This window comes from Podarcis pityusensis (genome assembly GCF_964106645.2).
Source record: "Podarcis pityusensis genome assembly, chromosome: 10".
In the NCBI taxonomy this organism is placed as follows: Eukaryota; Metazoa; Chordata; class Lepidosauria; order Squamata; family Lacertidae; genus Podarcis; species Podarcis pityusensis.
In genome coordinates this window covers 62,349,197-62,369,573 of record NC_138035.1, presented here as the reverse complement: position 1 = coordinate 62,369,573, position 20,377 = coordinate 62,349,197, and the positions used below count along the sequence as shown (strand labels likewise).

General features: G+C 42.9%; 1 protein-coding gene across 1 annotated transcript in view; it reads right to left on the bottom strand.

The window, feature by feature from the left end:
- IL17REL (interleukin 17 receptor E like) overlaps positions 1 to 14,024 on the bottom strand; it is a 51,100-nt gene extending 37,076 nt beyond the window's left edge. Inside the window, exon 1 of the mRNA XM_081023712.1 lies at positions 13,743 to 14,024. Coding sequence (XP_080879838.1) covers positions 13,743 to 13,838 — 96 coding nt within the window. The 5' untranslated portion in view covers positions 13,839 to 14,024. The remainder of the gene's footprint in view (positions 1 to 13,742) is intronic.
- Positions 14,025 to 20,377: the final 6,353 nt, after the last annotated feature.

Here is a 20,377-nt window from a genome sequence, read left to right as displayed (position 1 = left end):
CTGTGGTCTAAACCACAGAGCCTAGGGCTTGCCAACTGGAAGGTCAGCGGTTCGAATCCCCGTGACGGGGTGAGCTCCCACTGCTTGATCCCAGCTCCTGCCAACCTAGCAGTTCAAAAGCACGTCAAAGCGCAAGTAGATAAATAGGTACTGCTCCGACGGGAAGGTAAACGGTGTTTCTGTGCGCTGCTCTGGTTTTGCCAGAAGCGCCTTAGTCATGCTGGCCACATGACCCAGAAGCTGTCTGCGGACAAACGCCAGCTCCCTCAGCCTATAGAGCGAGATGAGCGTGCAACCCCAGAGTCATCCGCAACTGGACCTAATGGTCAGGGGTACCTTAACCTTTACCTTTTAGCTCCAGGATTCCACATTCTTCCACAAGACCCTGCCAGAGTATTCAGAGCATCCTTTGAGGCTTATCTTCAAGCCTACCTGCCTTCAGAGGTGAGGCAACTTGCAAAGGGGCTTTTTCCATGCATTCCCTCAGCTTGAGAATGTCTTCCCCAAGGAGGCTTACTAGGCAGTGAGAATTATGTCTCTTTTGCCCATGGCATTCCATGGCACTGTGCCAATTGAAACAGCTTTTCGATTTGTTGATCCTTTAGGCCATTTATGTTTCCGATTTATTGATTTTTAATACACTTATATTTACTGCAGGTCTAATGGTTTATGTCACTGTTGTGCGACTCTCTTTTTAAATGCTTTCGCTGTGTTTAATTTTCTTACAAGTCACTCTGGGGGAGATCTTTTGGACTTGAGAAACAGGATTTACACAAAACAAACACCATTTTTTATTTCTCTTGCTCTTTGTCTACAGTGGTGCCTCGCAAGACGAAATTAATTTGTTCCGCGAGTTTTGTCGTCTTGCGATTTTTTTCGTCTTGCGAAGCACGGTGTCGGGAAAGTTTTGGAAAAGCTTCAAAAATCACCAAAGTCTTTAAAAACCTCAAAAAAGGCTACCACTCTGCGTTCTATGAGTTGCTCCTCGAAGTCAAGTCGCAACTGTATTAACGGTGTTAAGAAAAAGGAAACAAACTTGCAAGACGTTTCCGTCTTGCGAAGCAAGCCCATAGGGAAAATCGTCTTGCGAAGCAGCTCAAAAAACAAAAAACCCTTTCGTCTAGCGAGTTTTTTGTCTTGCGAGGCATTCGTCTTGCGAGGTACCACTGTATTTGCATCAATGGAATTTGTTGTGGGGGGGGGGGAATGGAGGGTTATAGCCATGCACGCACACACACGAAAATGGTCATGATTGCTAGCAGTGCCAAAGAGATAAGAAATGGATCTCTGTCAGATTTACTGCCTGATTTGCAAAGTCAGATTCTGTTTCCTGGTACAAGGGAAAGAAAACTGCTGAGTCATTCTTCTCTACACAATAAAGAGGGACCTGAAATCTCTGCTTATCAGTAAAGCTGGGCACAATATAATTTGCATGCATATTAAAAGTGTGTTCCTCATCACACATAAAATTAGCCAGGAGCAGAAGTCTCAAAATCTCACTTCTCAGGTGTGGATTTGCTTGAGCATTTTTTTTGCTGTTTGGTTAATGGCATCAGGATCTTGAGGAAGGCAAGGCAAATAAATGTACAAAGATAAATTGCTATTGTTACGCACCAACCCAATCGCCACAGCTGTGCAAGATTCCAGGGATTCTAGACACTTGCCTGGGGTTTGTGTTTCCTTTGGAAATAAGGCACAGCAAAGACTGTAGTGTCTTTATCATATATGGATTATTTACACATATATACGACCTGAATCTCGGATAGAGGGGTGTACAGCATTACATTCAAGAGGGTCTCATAGGCACAGTCCTGGGTTCAAGCAGCCATTAACCTACCTTCCTGTCGCTCTGCAGCTTGCCTTGCTCCCCCCCCCTTCCATAACTCCTAATTTTGCACTAGGCAACTGCCTAGATGGCTTTTCCATTGCCTCACAGCTTTCCGACTTTTCCTTTAGAACACACCAGGGCAAATTGCAAACCTGAAACTCTACTACGGGTCTTTGTTCTTCTACCCAACTCAAGGAAAGGCACCTCTCTCTCGCAAGATCCCTAACGGCTTATCACTTTCCTTTTTTCTTCTTTAATGGCCCATCCTAGGTGATCCCCTGAACATGCCTGGTTTGATTTTAACATGCTAAATCCAGTGTCCAGCACCTGGGAATTAGAAGTGTGGTCCAGGAATTAGAAGGCAGGTCAAGGCACCCACAAACTCATAACGCTATAATGCGATGATATGGGACTTTTCTTGCTGTTATCATTTTTCTTTACTGTTTCCAGTCGATTATCAGCAATAAAGTTCTTTGTTTTGTTTTCAGTAGGTTATCAGCAATAAAGTTCTTTGTTTTGTTTTCAGCTTCTTCCTGGCTGGTGGATTGTATTATCGTAGGTCAAAGTGGAAGCTATAGGTTGAGCTATGGAACAGTCCCTCCTATTGGTTAAAATCAGGCTGCACACCCTCCTAGGCCACATCTCTCCGGACCAGACTATTCACCGCAGTGGTGTAGCGTGGGTTGCTAGTGCCCGGGGCAACGCAGAGGGGATGGGAAGGAGAGAAACAGACGGAGTACACATGCACATTCAACTGCTTAACAGCATCTGCATCACCCAGGGGATCGCAGCTGCAGAGATAAGAAGAGTCGTCCCTTTGTCTGGAGAGGTCATTTCCTGGTTTGAATGGAGAAGCTGTTTTCAACAGAGCCTACTTATGGAAGTGCACAGCTGCACCAGGTATTGAAATGTTGCACCCCCTAACACTTTTGCATCTGGGGCAACTGCCCTTGTCTCCCCCCATCCTTCCCATGCTACACCACTGATTCACCAGCCTTGTTTTCACCCTCACTGGATATTTTTACCTGGCTAGCAGGTGCCCTTGATCTCTGAAAATGCTTCCTGCTCACCTGGATAGAGACAGAGAGGGACATGTGCTTAGAGACTTGCCCCCTGTACAAAAATAAAATTAGCATTTTCTCCTCTGCCCACCACCAGAATGTGCACACACACACACACACACACACATCCTGATGCCACTGAGACAACTTTTTCAAGGAAATACACTTAGGAACTATAGCCTTTTCAACATCATGGGAAAGATTTGATTTCGCCTTTACCAGGGACTGTCCCTTAGCTCAGCCTACTAGCCAAGATATATATAGCTAAGATGAAGCCATACTGAAGAAGCTTAGTGCGAACAGCAATCCACAAACCAGGAAGAAGTTTAAAAGGGAAACAAAATAAAAGACAAGCGTTCTTTATTGCCCGTACTGGAATTATACAAGGAAGTAATGAATAAAATGCTGACAGTAATTATGGGGGGGGGGGAAGACCTATGAAAGCATTCTGAGGGAAAGGGAATGTTGCCTTAAATGATCTCAAACAAACATGCTGATTTTGGCTTCCCCGTGTCCGAAAGGGTACACAAACTGTCTTAAGAGCATGACTGCGCAGCGTTTGATGTCATACGTAGCCCTGACCTGGAGCCAGGTATGGAGTCCTGCAAGCACAAACCAGCGAGGCTCTTCACAGGGTCTCTGCCATGGGAGCATATTCACCCAGTGCTTTTCCAATTGCACCGGTCCCCAGTGGAGTACAGGGTCAGATTTAAGGTGCTGGTTTTGACCTTTAAAGCCCTTCATGGCCTAGGACCCTTATACCTACAGGACCACCTCTCCTGGTATGCCCCACGGAGGACCTTAAGGTCCATAAATAGCAAAACCCTAGATGTCCCGGGCCCTAAGGAAGTTAGATTAGCCTCAACCAGAGCCCTCCCCAGCCAGGACCGGGCTCAGGGCAGCTAACACCAGGTATAAAACAATTGATTAAAATACAACTTAAAAACAAGATTAAAATACAACATTAAAATGCAGCCTGATTTCAGTAGAAACTCAAATCAAAAACTTTTTGGGGATGAAAACATCAAATCTTCACCAAGGCCAACTATCTACACTGGTCATACATGGGCCAGAAAAAAAGCCAAGGAAGTCCCCAAATAGGAGTTCCATCACAGAAGGAGAAAGGTAAGAGGGGAAGGGGATCAAGTTGATTCCAAGCCAAAGGCTAGGCGGAACAACTCTGTCTTACAGGCCCTGCGGAAAGAAATCAGATCCTGCAGGACCCTGGTCTCATGAGACAGAGCGTTCCACCAGGCCGGAGCCAGTGTTGACAAGGCCCTGGCTATGGTTGATGCCCTGCCACGGGTCCTGCCTGGTATATGTGCACCACGGGTGCCAATAAAGGGTGAGGCACCAGCTCAGCTGAGAGAACCAAGATGGGGAGCATCTCCACTCAATTTAACTCCCACCCACCCCCCAGCCCAGCACAAGGGGGGTTAGTAAGTATAGTGACAGCGTGGTTTAAGAACAGTTTAGATTATGAACAACTTGGATTAAGAACGCTGCAATCCCGGAAGTAGGTGTTTTGGTTTGTGAACTTTGCCGTGAGATAAGAACCTGTTTTGCTTCCTGTCGAGTGTGTTGCATTTGTAAAACTGAGTCCCCCGCTGCTATGGGAAAGCACGCCTTGGTGTAAGAATGTTTTGGTTTAAGAACGGACTTCCAGAATTCAATGTCTTGACCAGAAGTCATAAACAATCTGTCCCTGTCAACATCAACAGAAGATAATAACCATCAAAACATATACAGCCAAATCATAGACACTCCTCATGGGTTTCTAGAGGAGAAGCAGACTCGCTACAGCAAAAATCAAATATCATCCTCTTGCTGTCAGCAAGCAAGAGCTTTACACTAGTGGCCAAAATTGTGGAAACCTTTTGGAAAAAAGGTATTTCTGATGTTTGATGGCTCATAACACCACTTTTTTTGGGGGGGAACCATACCATAAAATTATAAATCAGTGGAAAGATAATTTAATGAAGAATGCAATGCAACAAGGTTTGTTCAATTATCTGTATTCTATCCAAAGTTATAGCCAAATAACCAGAAAAAGGAAGCACAACTTGCTCAGGTCGATATGCCATAGCTTGCCTTCATTTGAATGTAGCCAAGGAATGGGGCAGGAACCTTTCTACATATGTGGTGGGAGTGCAAAGAGATAGTGGGATTCTGGGAAAATATCTATAACGAACTGAAAAAGATTTTTAGATTTTCATTTGGGGGGAAAAACAGAATCCTTTCTCCTAGGTATCATGTCAGAGGAAATAAAAAGAATGGTCAGACCAATATTTATGTATGCAACTATGGTGGCAAGGTTATTGATGGCCAAAAATTGGAAAAGTAGCAGCGTCACAACTAAAACAGACTGGTTATCTAAAATGATGGAATACTTCCATATTGCCGAACTAACAGGGAGGATAAGAGGAGATATGGTACAAAAAGTGAATAAGGAGTGGGCTATCTTTAAGGAATACATCAAAATTTATGTGGAAAAAGTAGAATTTCTGACAGATATTGAGTGAATCCAGAAAATGATTAGAGTGAAAGGAGAGTAAAGTCAAGATAGAAGAAGAGATTAAAGAAATAATGAAACGTGTTTAAGCTAGTTGGAAAAATAAAGTAGCATAACAAGAACGGCTGGAAGTCAAGTCACTTGGTGGGTGTCCGTGTGGGGTAGGTGTGTAGGTATGTTGATATGTACAGTATAGGTAGGTATTATAGAGAGTAATGTAGGTATGATTTATGTTATGAAAATAAGGTACAGTGGTACCTCGGGTTAAGTACTTAATTCGTTCCGGAGGTCCGTTCTTAACCTGAAACTGTTCTTAACCTGAAGCACTATTTCTGGGTTAACGGAGTCTGTAACCTGAAGCGTATGTAACCTGAAGCATATGTAACTTGAGGTACCACTGTAGTGTGTTGTGTTGTGTTGTGTTGTGTTGTGTTGTGTATGTGTATTGTGTAAATGTGTATGTATGTGTTTTATATGTTAATAAAATTTAAATTTTAAAATTTTTTAAAAATGAATGTAGCCAATGAGCACAAGTGTTTAGAGAGCCAAACAATCAGGTGTTATGAGCCATCAAACCTCGGAAATACACTTTCCCCAAAAAGGTTTCCACAATTTTGGCCACTTGTGTAGCTAACTGGGCAGACCGGTGAATTCTATTTGCAAGAAAGAGGATACAGATTTCTGTTTCAGCAACTGTGGCAGAACAATGTCATTTCTCCTGCAAACCATTTGAGGCCGTTAACTTAATCACAGGAGGAAGAAAATCTCTCTTTTGTGGTCTATAAATAGTTTGGCATGGGGAAGGCACATTCCAGAATGAGGAGGAAGGCTGGGGTCGGGTGAACCTTTGATGATAAGTCCAAAAGCAGGGATGAAATTCAAGCCCTGAGTGGATGTCAAGCACAGTCCCTTGACACAGTTCAGAGAAAAAGAAATCATAGGAATCTTATAGGAAGGTGCTTTCGACTGAGTCAGACTGTTGGCTCATCTAGCTTATATTGCCTGCACTAACTCGCAGTGGCTGCCCCGGATTTCAGGCAGGGAATCTCTGTGGAGATGTTGGGGATTGAACCCAATAACTTCTGCGTGTAAAGCGATTGCTCTAACCACTGTGCTATAGCCTCTCACTATTGTCACCCACATCATGCATTGAAAGAACTCTTATAACACTTGGCTTGCGCCAGAGAAACTACTCTGTTGACAGTGCTGAGAATTGTCAGAATCCCCTTCGCAGAGCTATAATAATAATAATAATAATAATAATAATAATTTATTATTTATACCCCGCCCATCTGGCTGGGTTTCCCCAGCCACTCTGGGCGGCTTCCAAAAGAATATTAAAATACTATGTTACATCAAACATTAAAAGCTTCCCTAAACAGGGCTGCCTTCAGATGTCTTCTAAAAGTCTGGTAGTTGTTGTTCTCTTTGACATCTGGTGGGAGGGCGTTCCACAGGGAGGGCGCCACTACCGAGAAGGCCCTCTGCCTGGTTCCCTGTAACTTGGCTTCTCGCAGTGAGGGAACCGCCAGAAGGCCCTCGGTGCTGGACCTCAGTGTCCGGGTAGAACGATGGAGGTGGAGACGCTCCTTCAGGTATACTGGACCGAGGCCGTTTAGGGCTTTAAAGGTCAGCACCAACACTTTGAATTGTGCTCGGAAACGTACTGGGAGCCAATGTAGGTCTTTCAAGACCGGTGTTATATGGTCTCGGCGGCCGCTCCCAGTCACCAGTCTGGCTGCTGCATTCTGGATTAATTGTAGTTTCCGGGTCACCTTCAAAGGTAGCCCCACGTAGAGCACATTGCAGTAGTCCAAGCGGGAGATAACCAGAGCATGCACCACTCTGGCGAGGCAGTCCGCGGGCAGATAGGGTCTCAGCCTACGTACCAGATGGAGCTGGTACACAGCTGCCCTGGACACGGATTTAACCTGTGCCTCCATGGACAGCTGTGAGTCCAAAATGACTCCCAGGCTGCGCACCTGGTCCTTCAGGGGCACGGTTACCCCATTCAGGACCAGGGAATCCCCCACACCTGCCCGCCTCCTGTCCCCCAGAAACAGTACTTCTGTCTTGTCAGGATTCAATCTCAATCAAGGTTCCCTAGGAACTGTAGTTTGTGAAGCGTGCTGGGAATTGGAGCTCTGTACACTAGTTTCCAGGATTACAGCGCAGTGCTTTTAAATGTATGGTGTGCATCCAAGCAGAGGGCCTTCTCGGTAGTGGCGCCCGCCTTGTGGGACGCTCTCCCATCAGATTTCAAGGAAAGAAACAACTATCTGACTTTTAGAAGACATCTGAAGGCAGCCCTGTTTAGAGATGTTTCTAATGTTTGGTTTTTTATCATGTTTTAAATATTCTGTTAAGGGCCGTGGAGAGTGGCTGGGGAGACCCAGCCAGATGGGTGGAGTATAAGTAATAAATTGTTGTTGTTGTTTAGCTGTGTCCGACTCTTTGTGTCTGATGTCTTGTTGTGTTTTAATTTGTTGGGAGCCTCCCAGAGTGGCTGGGGTAGATCAGTCAGATGGGCAGCAAATAAAAATTTTATTATTATTCTTTAGCCTCAAAACGGTATGAGTGCTTTAAAGGAATGGTGTTGATGTGACTTAACCTACAAAATCCTGCGCTCTTAAAAATTCCACTGCTGATTCAAATAGCATGGAAATATGCGGGCAAGTAAGGGCAACTCCAAGTAGTCCTCTTTTCTTTCTCGGGACTAGTTGTGACTTTTAATAGAGCACAGAACAAACAAAGCAAACATGTTCGTTAGACACTTGTAGGTCATCAGCAAAGAATGCTGGAACTAAAGATGCGTAAGGAGCCTCAAGGGATCTTTGCCAACGCAAGTGATCAATGGGAACCTGCGCTCATCTCCTGCTCATCTTGGTCTGAAAGGTCAAGCATGACCAAGGCAGAGCTTTGATCTGATTAGGTGCCCTCTAGAACACAGGAACACATTGATGCTTTTGAATTATGGTGCTGGAGGAGACTCTTGAGAGTCCCATGGACTGCAAGAAGAACAAACCTCTCCATTTTGAAGGAAATCAGCCCTGAGTGCTCACTGGAGGGACAGATCGTGAAGCTGAGGCTCCAATACTTTGGCCACCTCATGAGAAGAGAAGACTCCCTGGAAAAGACCCTGATGTTGGGAAAGATGGAGGGCACAAGGAGAAGGGGACGACAGAGGACGAGATGGTTGGATAGTGTTCTTGAAGCTACCAGCATGAGTTTGACCAAACTACGGGAGGCAGTGGAAGACAGGAGTGCTTGGCGTGCTCTGCTCCATGGGGTCACGAAGAGTCGGACACGACTAAACGACTAAACAACAACAACAACAACAACATCAGAACACAAGAAAGGGAAAGAAGAAGAAGAAAGCTTTCAGGCAGGATGCTGGAGAAATCATTAAGCTTCCTAGCACTGTTCAAAGTGCTGGTTTTGACCTATAAAGCTCAGTTCCCCAGGACCTCAACGACCATCTCTCCCCATATAAAGCGACCCGGACCCTGAAATCATCATCTGAGGTTCTTCGTTGTTCGGCTCCTCCATGAAAGATCTGGAAGGTGGCAACATAAGAACGGGCCTTTTTGTGGTGGCTCCCTGTCTGTGGAATGCTCTCCCCAGATAAGCTCACCTGGCACCCTCACTACATATCTTGAGGAGCTGGCAGAATATGTTTCTCTGTAACCAGGCCTTTGGCTGATTAACATCCTATGGTCTTTTAAATGCTTTGCAGGGAGGGCGAGTTTATCACTTGTTCTTGTTTCATTATGTATTTTGTGTTTTTCCCGTTTTGTATTTTTATGCTGTGAACCGCCTTGGAGGCAGGGCGGTATGAAAATGTAATAACTAAATAAATAATACCCTAAAGCCGTAAGCCACAAGCCCGAACCGCTGCGAAGCATTTGCCCATAAATTATGGCGATCACAGCTTTCCCCAGGTGTTAATGTTGTGCAGGTTTCAACACACACAGGTTACAGGCTACTTAGGTGAGCCATAAGAAAGGTTAAGAGGCCAAAGCCACAATAGGGAGAGAACTCCCTCATGATTCATTGACTGCTTTTTAAAACAAACTTTCCTCTGACAGGGGAATCCCAGCTTGCCTTGATTATTTCCTCCTCTGCATATTCTTTCACAGAGAGAGGCAGAGACAGAGAGAAAGAGAGAGAGAGATCGGGATCTCCACGTTTTAGCACTTTTATTCTTGTGAAAAAAGAGCAAGCAACATAAAGATACAATTAAAACCATGGAGTTTCCCTGTAATACTCCGCTAAATAATACTCTATATGTTTACTCAGAAGCAAGTCCCATTGTGTTGGGGGGGGGGGTGTTACTCACTACTAAGTGTGTCATTTGGTGCCAAATTATCAGGGGTCCAAAAGAACTGACCTGGTTAGTTCATCTACAACACCTTTAAAATAGGCTTGCCGCCAGTTTTTGCAGTTATTTCATTTTTCGTAGCATGCATTGCTTTTAGAAACAGAAAAGCTACACAAGCAAAAGCAGGAAAAGGGCAGTCTTCCTGGTGGGGGTGGGCTGGGGGTGCCCTGTAATAATTAATATACAGACTGAGCACAGAGAACAAACCAAATGAAAACACAGTCCGCATAAAATTCTCACTTAACAATTCACCTTAAAGTTTCAGAATTTCATGGCTTTTCTGCAGAAACTGAAGAACCAAATCAGTGGACCATACTTTCAACTAGTGCTATTTTTCTAAGAAAAGAGGTGCCGGATGGTTCCAACTGGGGGAAAAAGCCCTTCTATTAATGTATTTTTAAAACATTTGAAATTATGGCAGTGGGTATAATTTCACCACTGATTTAATGAGTGGAATGTCTTACTGCTGGGTGCTTAAATGAACACCCTAAGATGATTATCTCCCAATACTCCTCTGTCAATTTGGACTTGTTCTGCATTTCAAACATGTATCCGAGGGCATTCTCATCAGTAGACACTTCCTAAAGGAATTGCTTGCTTATGATGGAGCGGGGCTGCTTTCTAGTCCAAATAGTTTGCTCCCTGCCAGTGACATAGCAGGGGTTGCTGGTGCCCAGGGCAGGGCAAGTGCTGTGTCTCCCTGCTGATGGCGGTGGCCACACGGCTTGGCAACTCTCCCAGCTTGACCAGCCAAGGGTTGTCGCCTCGCTGGCCACAAGGAGAAGGAGGCACCACCCCAAAACCAAAAGACCAGTGCAGGTATGGCTTGCCTCCCCACTCCCCTCGGTTCCAGAAGGCGGCAGGAACTCAGTCGCATGAAGGAGACTGTTGTGGGGGTGCCTTTTTGCACCCGGGGCCATTGCCCCTCTGCCCCGACACACTATACCACTGCCCTCCCAAACTTAAAAAAAGCCCTGATGTTTGCTACCTCTGTTTTTAACACAGATATAAAACCTTCATGGGCAGCAATGTCATTTTGATTTCTCTTCCATGTTCTATCCCATATGAACAAAACTCACACGTGACACAAGTTGCTCAAGAAAGGTATGTTTGAGGGTGAATTCAGGCACTGCATTCTTTAGGTATACAGTGGTACCTCAGGTTACATACGCTTCAGGTTACATACGCTTCAGGTTACAGACTCCGCTAACCCAGAAATAGTGCTTCAGGTTAAGAACTTTGCTTCAGGATGAGAGCAGAAATCGTGCTCCAGCGGCGCGGCAGCAGCAGGAGGCCCCATTAGCTAAAGTGGTACCTCAGGTTAAGAACAGTTTCAGGTTAAGAATGGACCTCCGGAACGAATTAAGTACTTAACCCAAGGTACCACTGTACAATATCTGACTACGTCGTGATGTATTTGCAGGAACTCAGTGCGCTCTGTCTGAGTTTTGGAAAACGTTTCATTTCATTTTTTCATTGGTTTTTTTTAAAAATAAGGGGGGGAAACCTAGTTATCGTATAAGAAATTAACAACTGTGTGCATCGCCTGATGAATTGCATGTGTGAAGGAGCCGTTACAGATTAATAGCAATGAGATTTCGACATATCGCCAGATGTCATCACCTCGTAATAACTTCCAATGAGAGCAAGTCACATTGAGCAGGAGGGAGTCAACAAGCAGCAAGTCACCCAAAATGAAGGATGAATCATCCCTTCAAGAAGTGACTCCTGTTATCTAACAAGAGCAATCGTAATTGATTCATGTTAGTTTTCCGGAAGAAAACCAGCTTGTTCCAAACTTTTAAAACTACCCAGTGAGTTTAGCCCTTTTTCTGTAAATGTGATAACACACAGGGGTCAGCAGACGTTTTCAGCAGCGGTCCACTGTCCCTCAGACCTTGTGGGAGGCCAGACTATATTTTGGGGAGGGGGAAATGAATGAATTCCTATGCCCCACAAATAACCCAGAGATGCATTTTAAATAAAAGCACACATTCTACTCATGCAAAAACACGCTGATTCCTGGACCATCCACAGGCCAGATTTAGAAGGTGATTGGGTAGGATCTGGCCCCTGGGCCTTAGTTTGCCTAGGTAAAGGTAAAGGGACCCCTGACCATTAGGTCCAGTCGTGGCCGACTCTGGGGTTGTGGCGCTCATCTCGCTTTACTGGCTGAGGGAGCTGGAGTATAGCTTCCAGGTCATGTGGCCAGCATGACTAAGCCGCTTCTGGCAAACCAGAGCAGCACACGGAAACGCCATTTACCTTCCCGCCAGAGCGGTACCTATTTATCTACTTGCACTTTGACGTGCTTTCGAACTGCTAGGTTGGCAGGAGCAGGGACCAAGCAATGGGAGCTCACCCCGTCACGGGGATTCGAACTGCCGACCTTGTGATCGGCAAGTCCTAGGCTCTGTGGTTTAACCCACAGCGCCACCCGCGTCCCTTTAGTTTGCCTACCCATGCACAAATCCCACCATCTAGCTGAGCACTGCTTATAAGGACTAGCAGTAGCTCTTTAAGATTTCAGACTCCCCCAACCGTAAAAATGACAGGTACTGAACTTGGCATCTTTGACATGGAGATCTGTAACCGAACTCCAGTCCTTTGTCCATGCTGAATAGCCTTGCAGTGCTGAGGATCAGTCATTTAAAAGGGGTGTGTGTGCATATACAGTGGTACCTCGGGTTACATACGCCTCAAGTTACATACGCTTCAGGTTACAGACTCTGCTAACCCAGAAATAGTACCTCGGGTTAAGAACTTTGCTTCAGGATGAGAACAGAAATCGCCCGGTGGCAGCGGGAGGCCCCATTAGCTAAAGTGGTGCTTCAGGTTAAGAACAGCTTCAGGTTAAGAACAGACCTCCGGAACGAATTAGTTCTTAACCCGAGGTACCACTGTAACCCGCTTGGAAGGACTGGTTAGCAGAAACCCTATCCTGTTATGAGAAAGGATGCATGGCAACATTTTGTTGCAGCTACCTGCTGTTAGCAAACTCACTGCACTTCTTAACACCGTGTGGCTCTCAGCTGAAAACTTTGCTTTCATAAACCGCTCAACCTTGTTTCACTACTCGAATTGTATTCCACTTCAGCATATCTGCAGGACTGCCCCCAAGTGGAGATACCTTGAAAAGTCAGTATTCTTAAAGCAGTCATTCAATCTGAAAAGGACATGGTTGTAGTGGTGTTGTTTATTTATCTCATTTATATCCAGTACACAGCCCAAGCCTAAGAAGTGCACAAGCCCACAGGAATGACTGAGTTTAAAGTTTTGACCTAAATTAGTTTATTTTCCAGCTCCTGGTGATCATATAAATCAATGAGCGCTTTATATGAAAGCAGATAGTCAATGAGGATATAAAACAATTCTGTGCTCAGTTTAGGCACGACTGTTTTGTTAATTTCATCAGTGTTCATAGTTTATAAGCAAATATGACCAGCATCAAAGTGATCTGCACACTATCCTAATATGGACTGAATTATATCTGTCTGATTTTTCTCTCTCATTTCCTCTTTTATATTTTTAATATTTGGAAGTAACAGTTCCTGAAAGCTTGTGTTACTAAGCATTTAGTATCAAACATAACCAGAAAGAGTTCAGCATTGCTAACTTCAAAATGCAGATAATTTTCTTTCGCAGCCACAAAAAATGTTTCTATGAATTTTTGCAACACTGTATGGGTGCTCTCTGAATGCTGCTCATATCCAGAACATACCATTAATTTAAATGGGTCTACTCAGAGTATAATTAACATTGGCTATTGCCCTATGCTTTTATTTTACATTTTTAGGGAAAGCTCAACGGAATATATATTTCTTTTTGTTGAAATGCACAGCCCCCACCTGAAAACTGGCACATGTAAGACGTTTTTCATGAGTATATCAGGTGCTTCCAGTTATCAGCATTTAATTTACTTATTCAGAGACAACAGATATAGAGGAAACTGTAACATACCTGAGAACATGTCAGTCCACACTCTTCAATCCTGGGAATGAGCTGATAGCCATAAGCTCCCCAAAACATTGCAAAAATCTGCAACTTAAATAGCATCTTTACTTTTATAAAAAGCTTTTTTCTTTTCTGGTTTTTAAAATTATGACTACAGTATTTTAAAATAAGCTACCCTTTGAAACAGCTGTTCCACTCTGAGAAACTAAGTTTAAATACTGTGATATGATGAGTTCAAGCACATCCTTCTTTCTTTCAGCTTGACTCCTCCTCTTTTAAAAAAACAACAACGTGCAAGGCCGATTTTTTAAAAAAAACCAACCCCCCCCCTTGTATTTTAAAACAACTCTTGCTCCAGCCAGATGACTCACAAGATTCTGGAAGTAAAATCCCAGACAGTCATCTTCCTTCTTAAATTCAAATAGCCAAAAATTTGAATCAAACTTGCTTAGTCAGAGAAACTTTTACTACTGTTTTGAGTCACTGTGTAAATATTTTGCCTTAATCATAATTTTGGTTGTAAAGTTTAAAGTTATTACCATGAGTTGAAAAAAAGTGTGAGCACAGAGATAGGTGGTTATGCAAGAATTTGTATTCACTTTCAATGCTATAAACAGTTCTTTTCTCCGGCTTCTAATGCTTTAGAGCACAAAAGTCCCTCGGCAATGTGCCAACATATATCAGTTTCTCGGTGATGTAGCCACTCCCATATCTTTCCTATGGAGGCCAGACACCAGCATTCTGCTTTTGGGAGAAACAAGCAATGGTTTAGCACAGCAAGCACAGCTGAAGATAAAAAGGTAGAAAGTTTTAAAATGAAAGTACAGTGGTACCTCGGGTTAAAAACTTAATTTCTTCTGGAGGTCTGTTCTTAACCTGAAACTGTTATTAACCTGAAGCACCACTTAGCTAATGGGGCCTCCTGCTGCCACCGTGCCTCCAGAGCCCGATTTCTGTTCTCATCCTGAAACAAAGTTCTTAACCTGAAGCACTATTTCTAGGTTAGCGGAGTGTGTATCCTGAAGCGTCTGTAACCTGAAGCATATGTAACCCGAGGTACCACTGTATAGTGGTACCTCAGATTAAAAACTTAATTCGTTCTGGAGGTCCGTTCTTAACCTGAAACTGTTCTTAGCCTGAAGCACCACTTTAGCTAAGGGGCCTCCCGCTGCCACCGCTCTGCTGTCGTGCGATTTCTGTTTTTATCCTGAAGCAAAGTTCTTAACTTAACCTGAAGCGTATATAACCTGAAGTATATGTAACCCGAGGTACCACTGTACCCCAAAACATTTTTTTTAGAAAAAAAGGGCACTGGATGTATCACAGAATAACTGACAAAGCAGGATAATGTCTAAACCCACTTCAAATGCAGTACAGTGGTACCTCGGATTACATACGCTTCAGGTTACATATGCTTCAAGTTACACACTCCACTAAGCCAGAAATAGTGCTTCAGGTTAAGAACTTTGCTTCAGGATAAGAACAGAAATCGGGCTCTGGCAGCAGGAGGCCCCATTAGCTAAAGTGGTGCTTCAGGTTAAGAACAGTTTCAGGTTAAGAACGAACCTCCGGGACGAATTAAGTACTTAACCTGAGGTACCACTTTATTAATGAATCAGTGGAACGTTGCTGCAGACACCTTCAATAAAACAGCACTAACACAGGGACAAATAAAAAAGGATGCCTTCACCCCATTGTGGCTCTCCCTTATTAAACTCACAACCCGACAAGTCAAGAAGAAGAACCCACCTACAGCGTATGAATCTATATGCCTAACTGGACCCAACAACCCCTTCCCCCCTCACACACACAAACAAAGCACATGACAGAAAAATCCATGGCATGGGCTCCCCACCCCCCAACCTCTCCCAATGCCAATGAAAACTAATAAACGAATAAAAAGAGAAACCACCCATGTGACGCTGACACAAAAACCTCACACATACACTGTGTAAAAGAATGAACGTTTGCTACCCACCTCTCTTCTCTCCCCCCCCCCCAACCTTATACAGTCGTACCTCGGAAGTCGAACGGAATCCATTCCAGACGTCCATTCGTCTTCCAAAACGTTCAGCAACCAAGCCACAGCTTCCGATTGGCTGCAAAATGCTCCTGCAGCCAATCGGAAGCCCCGTCAGACGTTTGGGTTCCAAAGAATATTCGCAAACCAGAACACTTGCTTCCGGGTTTGCAGCGTTTGGGAGCCAAAACATCCAAGTACCAAGGCGTTTGGGATCCAAGGTACAGCTGTATTGTCTACAACATTAATGTTTCACATCAAATATAACTGACCTGTAGACAGGACTTTGTGATCTGAAAACAGAGATGATATACTGTATATACTTTTGCAGCTCAAGAAAATCTTTAATAAAAACATACAGTGGTTCCTCGGGTTAAGTACTTAATTCGTTCCGGAGGGCCGTTCTTAACCTGAAACTGTTCTTAACCTGAAGCACCACTTTAGCTAATGGGGCTTTCTGCTGCCGCCGTGCCACCGCAGCACAATTTCTCTTCTCATCCTGAAGCAAAGTTCTTAACCGGAGGTACTGTTTCTGGGTCAGTGGAGTCTGTAACCTGAAGCATATGTAACCTGAAGCATATGTACCACTGTATTTAAAAAAAAGAAACACCGAACAGTGCTTCATGCACCTTCAACGACACAGCAGTCCTTTCTCAGCTCTCAACTCTAATCTCACTGTCTGCTCAAAAACACACACACACACACACACCAGTTTCTTCTTTCCATCAGCTGGAGTTTGATGTGTCACATCTGCTGCACTTTAATGGCTTTTCCATTCCAAAAATATCCAGAGACCATCTAACCATTACCTCTTCCAGAGCCACCTAAACCTACTTACTCAGTTGCACACCCTGTTGAACTCAGTGGGACTGACGGGACTGACTTCTGGCGTTTAGCACAGCACCGGTAACAAACATTAACTTTCTTGTGCCATTTCCCAGGTAATGATCAACCACGACTTCTAGGTAAATCCCTAAGCAAGCAAAGACCTGTTCCCACTAACCACACAGTAAACCCCCTGCAATACATTTGTTTTTGCTTTTGCTTTTCTGTTGAATCATGTTTTGTTGTTGTTTAGTCGTTTAGTCGTGTCCGACTCTTTGTGGCCCCATGGACCAGAGCACGCCAAGCACTTCTGTCTTCCACTGCCTCCCGCAGTTTGGTCAAACTCATGCTGTTAGCTTCGAGATCACTGTCCAACCATCTCGTCCTCTGTCGTCCCCTTTTCAAGGTAATAAGAGGAAAAAAAGTATTGGATCCTCAGCTTCAGGATATGTCCTTCCAGTGAGGACTCAGGGCTGATTTCCTTCAGAATGGATAGGTTTGATCTTCTTGCAGTCCATGGGACTCTCAAGAGTCTCCTCCAACACCATAATTCAAAAGCAGCAATTCGTTGGCAATCAGCCTTCTTTATGGTCCAGCTCTCACTTCCATACATCACTATTGGGAAAACCATAGCTTTAACTATACGGACCTTTGTTGGCAAGGTGATGTCTCTGTTGAATCATATCATTGTTGTAAATAAAATCTGCCCTTTTTCCCTTGTGGGGTATCCAAGAGCCCATATAGAGTCCTTACGTGGGTTCCCTATTGGTAGGAGAAAATAACAGAGGCCAACCAGAGAATATTGAGAAGCAAAGCAGCTAGTAAGCCTGATCTTTATTAAAGCTGTTGCAACAGGGTGCTCCCCTCACACGCAGAAAAGGAGGAGGACCCAGAACCAAGGTGTGCCTGCCCTTATATAGACATTTTAAATTGCCTACCCTGGAGCTCAAGACCACCCCTCCATACATCATACATACATCACAGAAGAGGTGTAACCCAAGACCACCCCCCACAAACATCATACCTACATCACAGAAAAGGTGGTCTACAACAGAAATTTGAATATTGTTGTTTTTCCTGTCTGCCGGGTTATCTGATAATGCCTTATCTGATTGCCTTTCCTGGTAGTCTGCCCATTCCTTTGAGATGGTGATTTCCCAATTCCTGAGACAATGGGAAGGTTCCCTCACCCCCTCCCTCCTTGCAGAGAAAACATTTGGTCAGTTTGGGAGTCAAAATGGTTTCAGGGCGGTCTTCCTGTGCTGCTCCAGACATGTGGTCCACATATCTATGTTTGTGCTTGGTTGGTACATTTATGAACATTTATTATATATGTAAGACCTTAAATTGTTTATTACATCATCAATGCATACTGTGGTACAGTTGAGCACAAGGTAATAAGAGGAAAAAAATAACTTAAATACAACACATATGTATATGAGTAATAATCATAACGTAACTTATTCCTCCACTTTTATATACCTTGACTTTAACTCCCCTTCCACTCTTTCCCTGGTTTCCTATCTGATATCTTTTCAAATTGCCTTTACTTACTCTACTAAATTGTTTTTATTACTTTGTCATGTCTATGCTGAATATTTTTTCTTTTCTTTTTTATAATATTTTATTGATTCTCCAAAAAAACCCCAATAACAATAAAAATTCATAACCAAACATAGAAAAAAATGACTTCTCCCTAGTCTCTTACTTGGTTCCATTATTTGTCAACATACTACATGTCCACTGTAAATTAAAGAACCATTAGAATTACTTATTATCCATTCATAATGTAATTACAAGTAGTTCTAGAATCTTGCTAATATATTAACCTGTGTCCATTGCTTCTGTATATATGCAATAAAGTCCTTCCAATCTTCCTTAAATTCATTGTCATTCCTTCCTCTTAGTTTCATTGTCAATTTTGCAATTTCAGCATATTCCAATAATTTAACTTGCCAATCTTTTTTAGTCCTGCTGAGTGTTTTTTCAGTCTGTTACACTTATTTTCTTGTTACAGTATTTTCCCATGTAATCTATATATCATGTCCAGTCCTCTTTTAGTTTATCGTCTTTATTTCTTAATCTGTTTGTCATGCTGGCGAGTTCTGTATAATCTAGCATTTTAAGGTGCCATTCTTCTCTTGAATGTGCTGCATCTGTTCTCTAGTTTTGTGCTACCAGATTTTGGGCTGCTGTAGTCACATCCATCCATAATGTAGTGTGATTTTTTTTGGGATTTCTGTTGTTATTATTCCCAGAAGAAAAGCTTCTGGGTTTTTAGGAAACATTTAAACATTTTCTTAAGTTTGTTATAAGCCATCTCCAAGAATTATTTTATTATTCTGCAAGACCACTAAAGGTGGTTTTCTTTCTGCAGTTCTCTTACTGCATTAACTGTGGCACTGTGGGAAGTCTTGCTATTAGAACTATTGCTTCTTTTCTCTTGCATTCTGGGAAGTCTCGCTCATAATCTTTTCTCTGCTTCTGCACAAGAGTCTGAGAATGTTCTGAACAGTTCCCATTGAGTTCATGAAACAGTGTATCCTGACCTGTTCTTAATGCATTGCTGACCACATCTACGGAACGTGATTGTTGTATTCTTTCATGTTATGTTCTTTCAATATCAATCTTTAGTTATAAATTTAATTAGGAGGATTCATGCCTGTCTAGTTCCAGCTTCGTTTCTCAGCCTTTGATCTATCAGTGATAGATAGTTATATGTAATTCCCGCCTTGTACCTATGTTAACCAATCAGCAACAAGATGCTTTGTGTTTGTATCAACCAATCAGCCACAAGCACACCTGTGGCAATGTTTGTAATATTCAATAAAAGAGAGTTCCCGGGGCTTGCCCCGGGAGACGCCTCTCATATGACACCTGCCACTCGTCTGTCGTGATTTCAACCCAACAGACCACCATGAATGATAAAATGTGCCAAACACAATGATACATTTGTATGCAACCTTCATTTGGCCAGCGAGAAAACAAACAGTGTTGTTGTGCATAAATACCAGCCAGAAGACAAATATCACAACGGGAGTTGGAATGTCATGTAAAAGTGCTGTCTAAAGTAATAAAATATTATTGGTATGGAGAAAAAGGATGAGCAAGTAAAATCCTCAATGATACACTGGGCAATAGATATCGGTCATAATATAGACATGGAAGCATGGGAACGATTGGAGAATATGGATATAAAATTAACAACATGTTATGGTTTAAGAGAAAATTATTTGAAAATTATATATTGTTGGTATCTGGCACCAAGTCAACTGACAAAAATGTATACATCTAAATCAAACAAGTGTTGGAAAAGTAAAGAGGTTCTTTTTATCATATGTGGTGGTCTTGTAGTAAGGCTAAAGCTTACTGGGAAATGATATATAATGAATTGAAAAGGATGTTCAAAATAACCTTTGTAAAAAAAAAACAGACGCTTTTCTTTTGGGAATTATAGGGAAAGAACTACGTAAATTGTATAGAAATTTATTTATGCATGCTACTACAGCAGCAAGAATGCTACTTGCCCAAAAGTGGAAAGAAGCAGAAGTCCCAGCAAAGGAAGAATGGATACAAAAACTTACGGAATATGCAGAAATGGCAAAACTTACCAGAAGAATAAGAAATCAAGATAACAATTTTTTTATAAAAGAATGGAAATGGTTTATTGAATATTTACAGATAAATTGCAAACAGATAAAAACATTGGCAGGATTATTGTAATAACCTGCAGTTTAATAGCAGTATATATTTAAAGTAGATAATTAGATGAGCAAATTAAATGAAATTGGATATG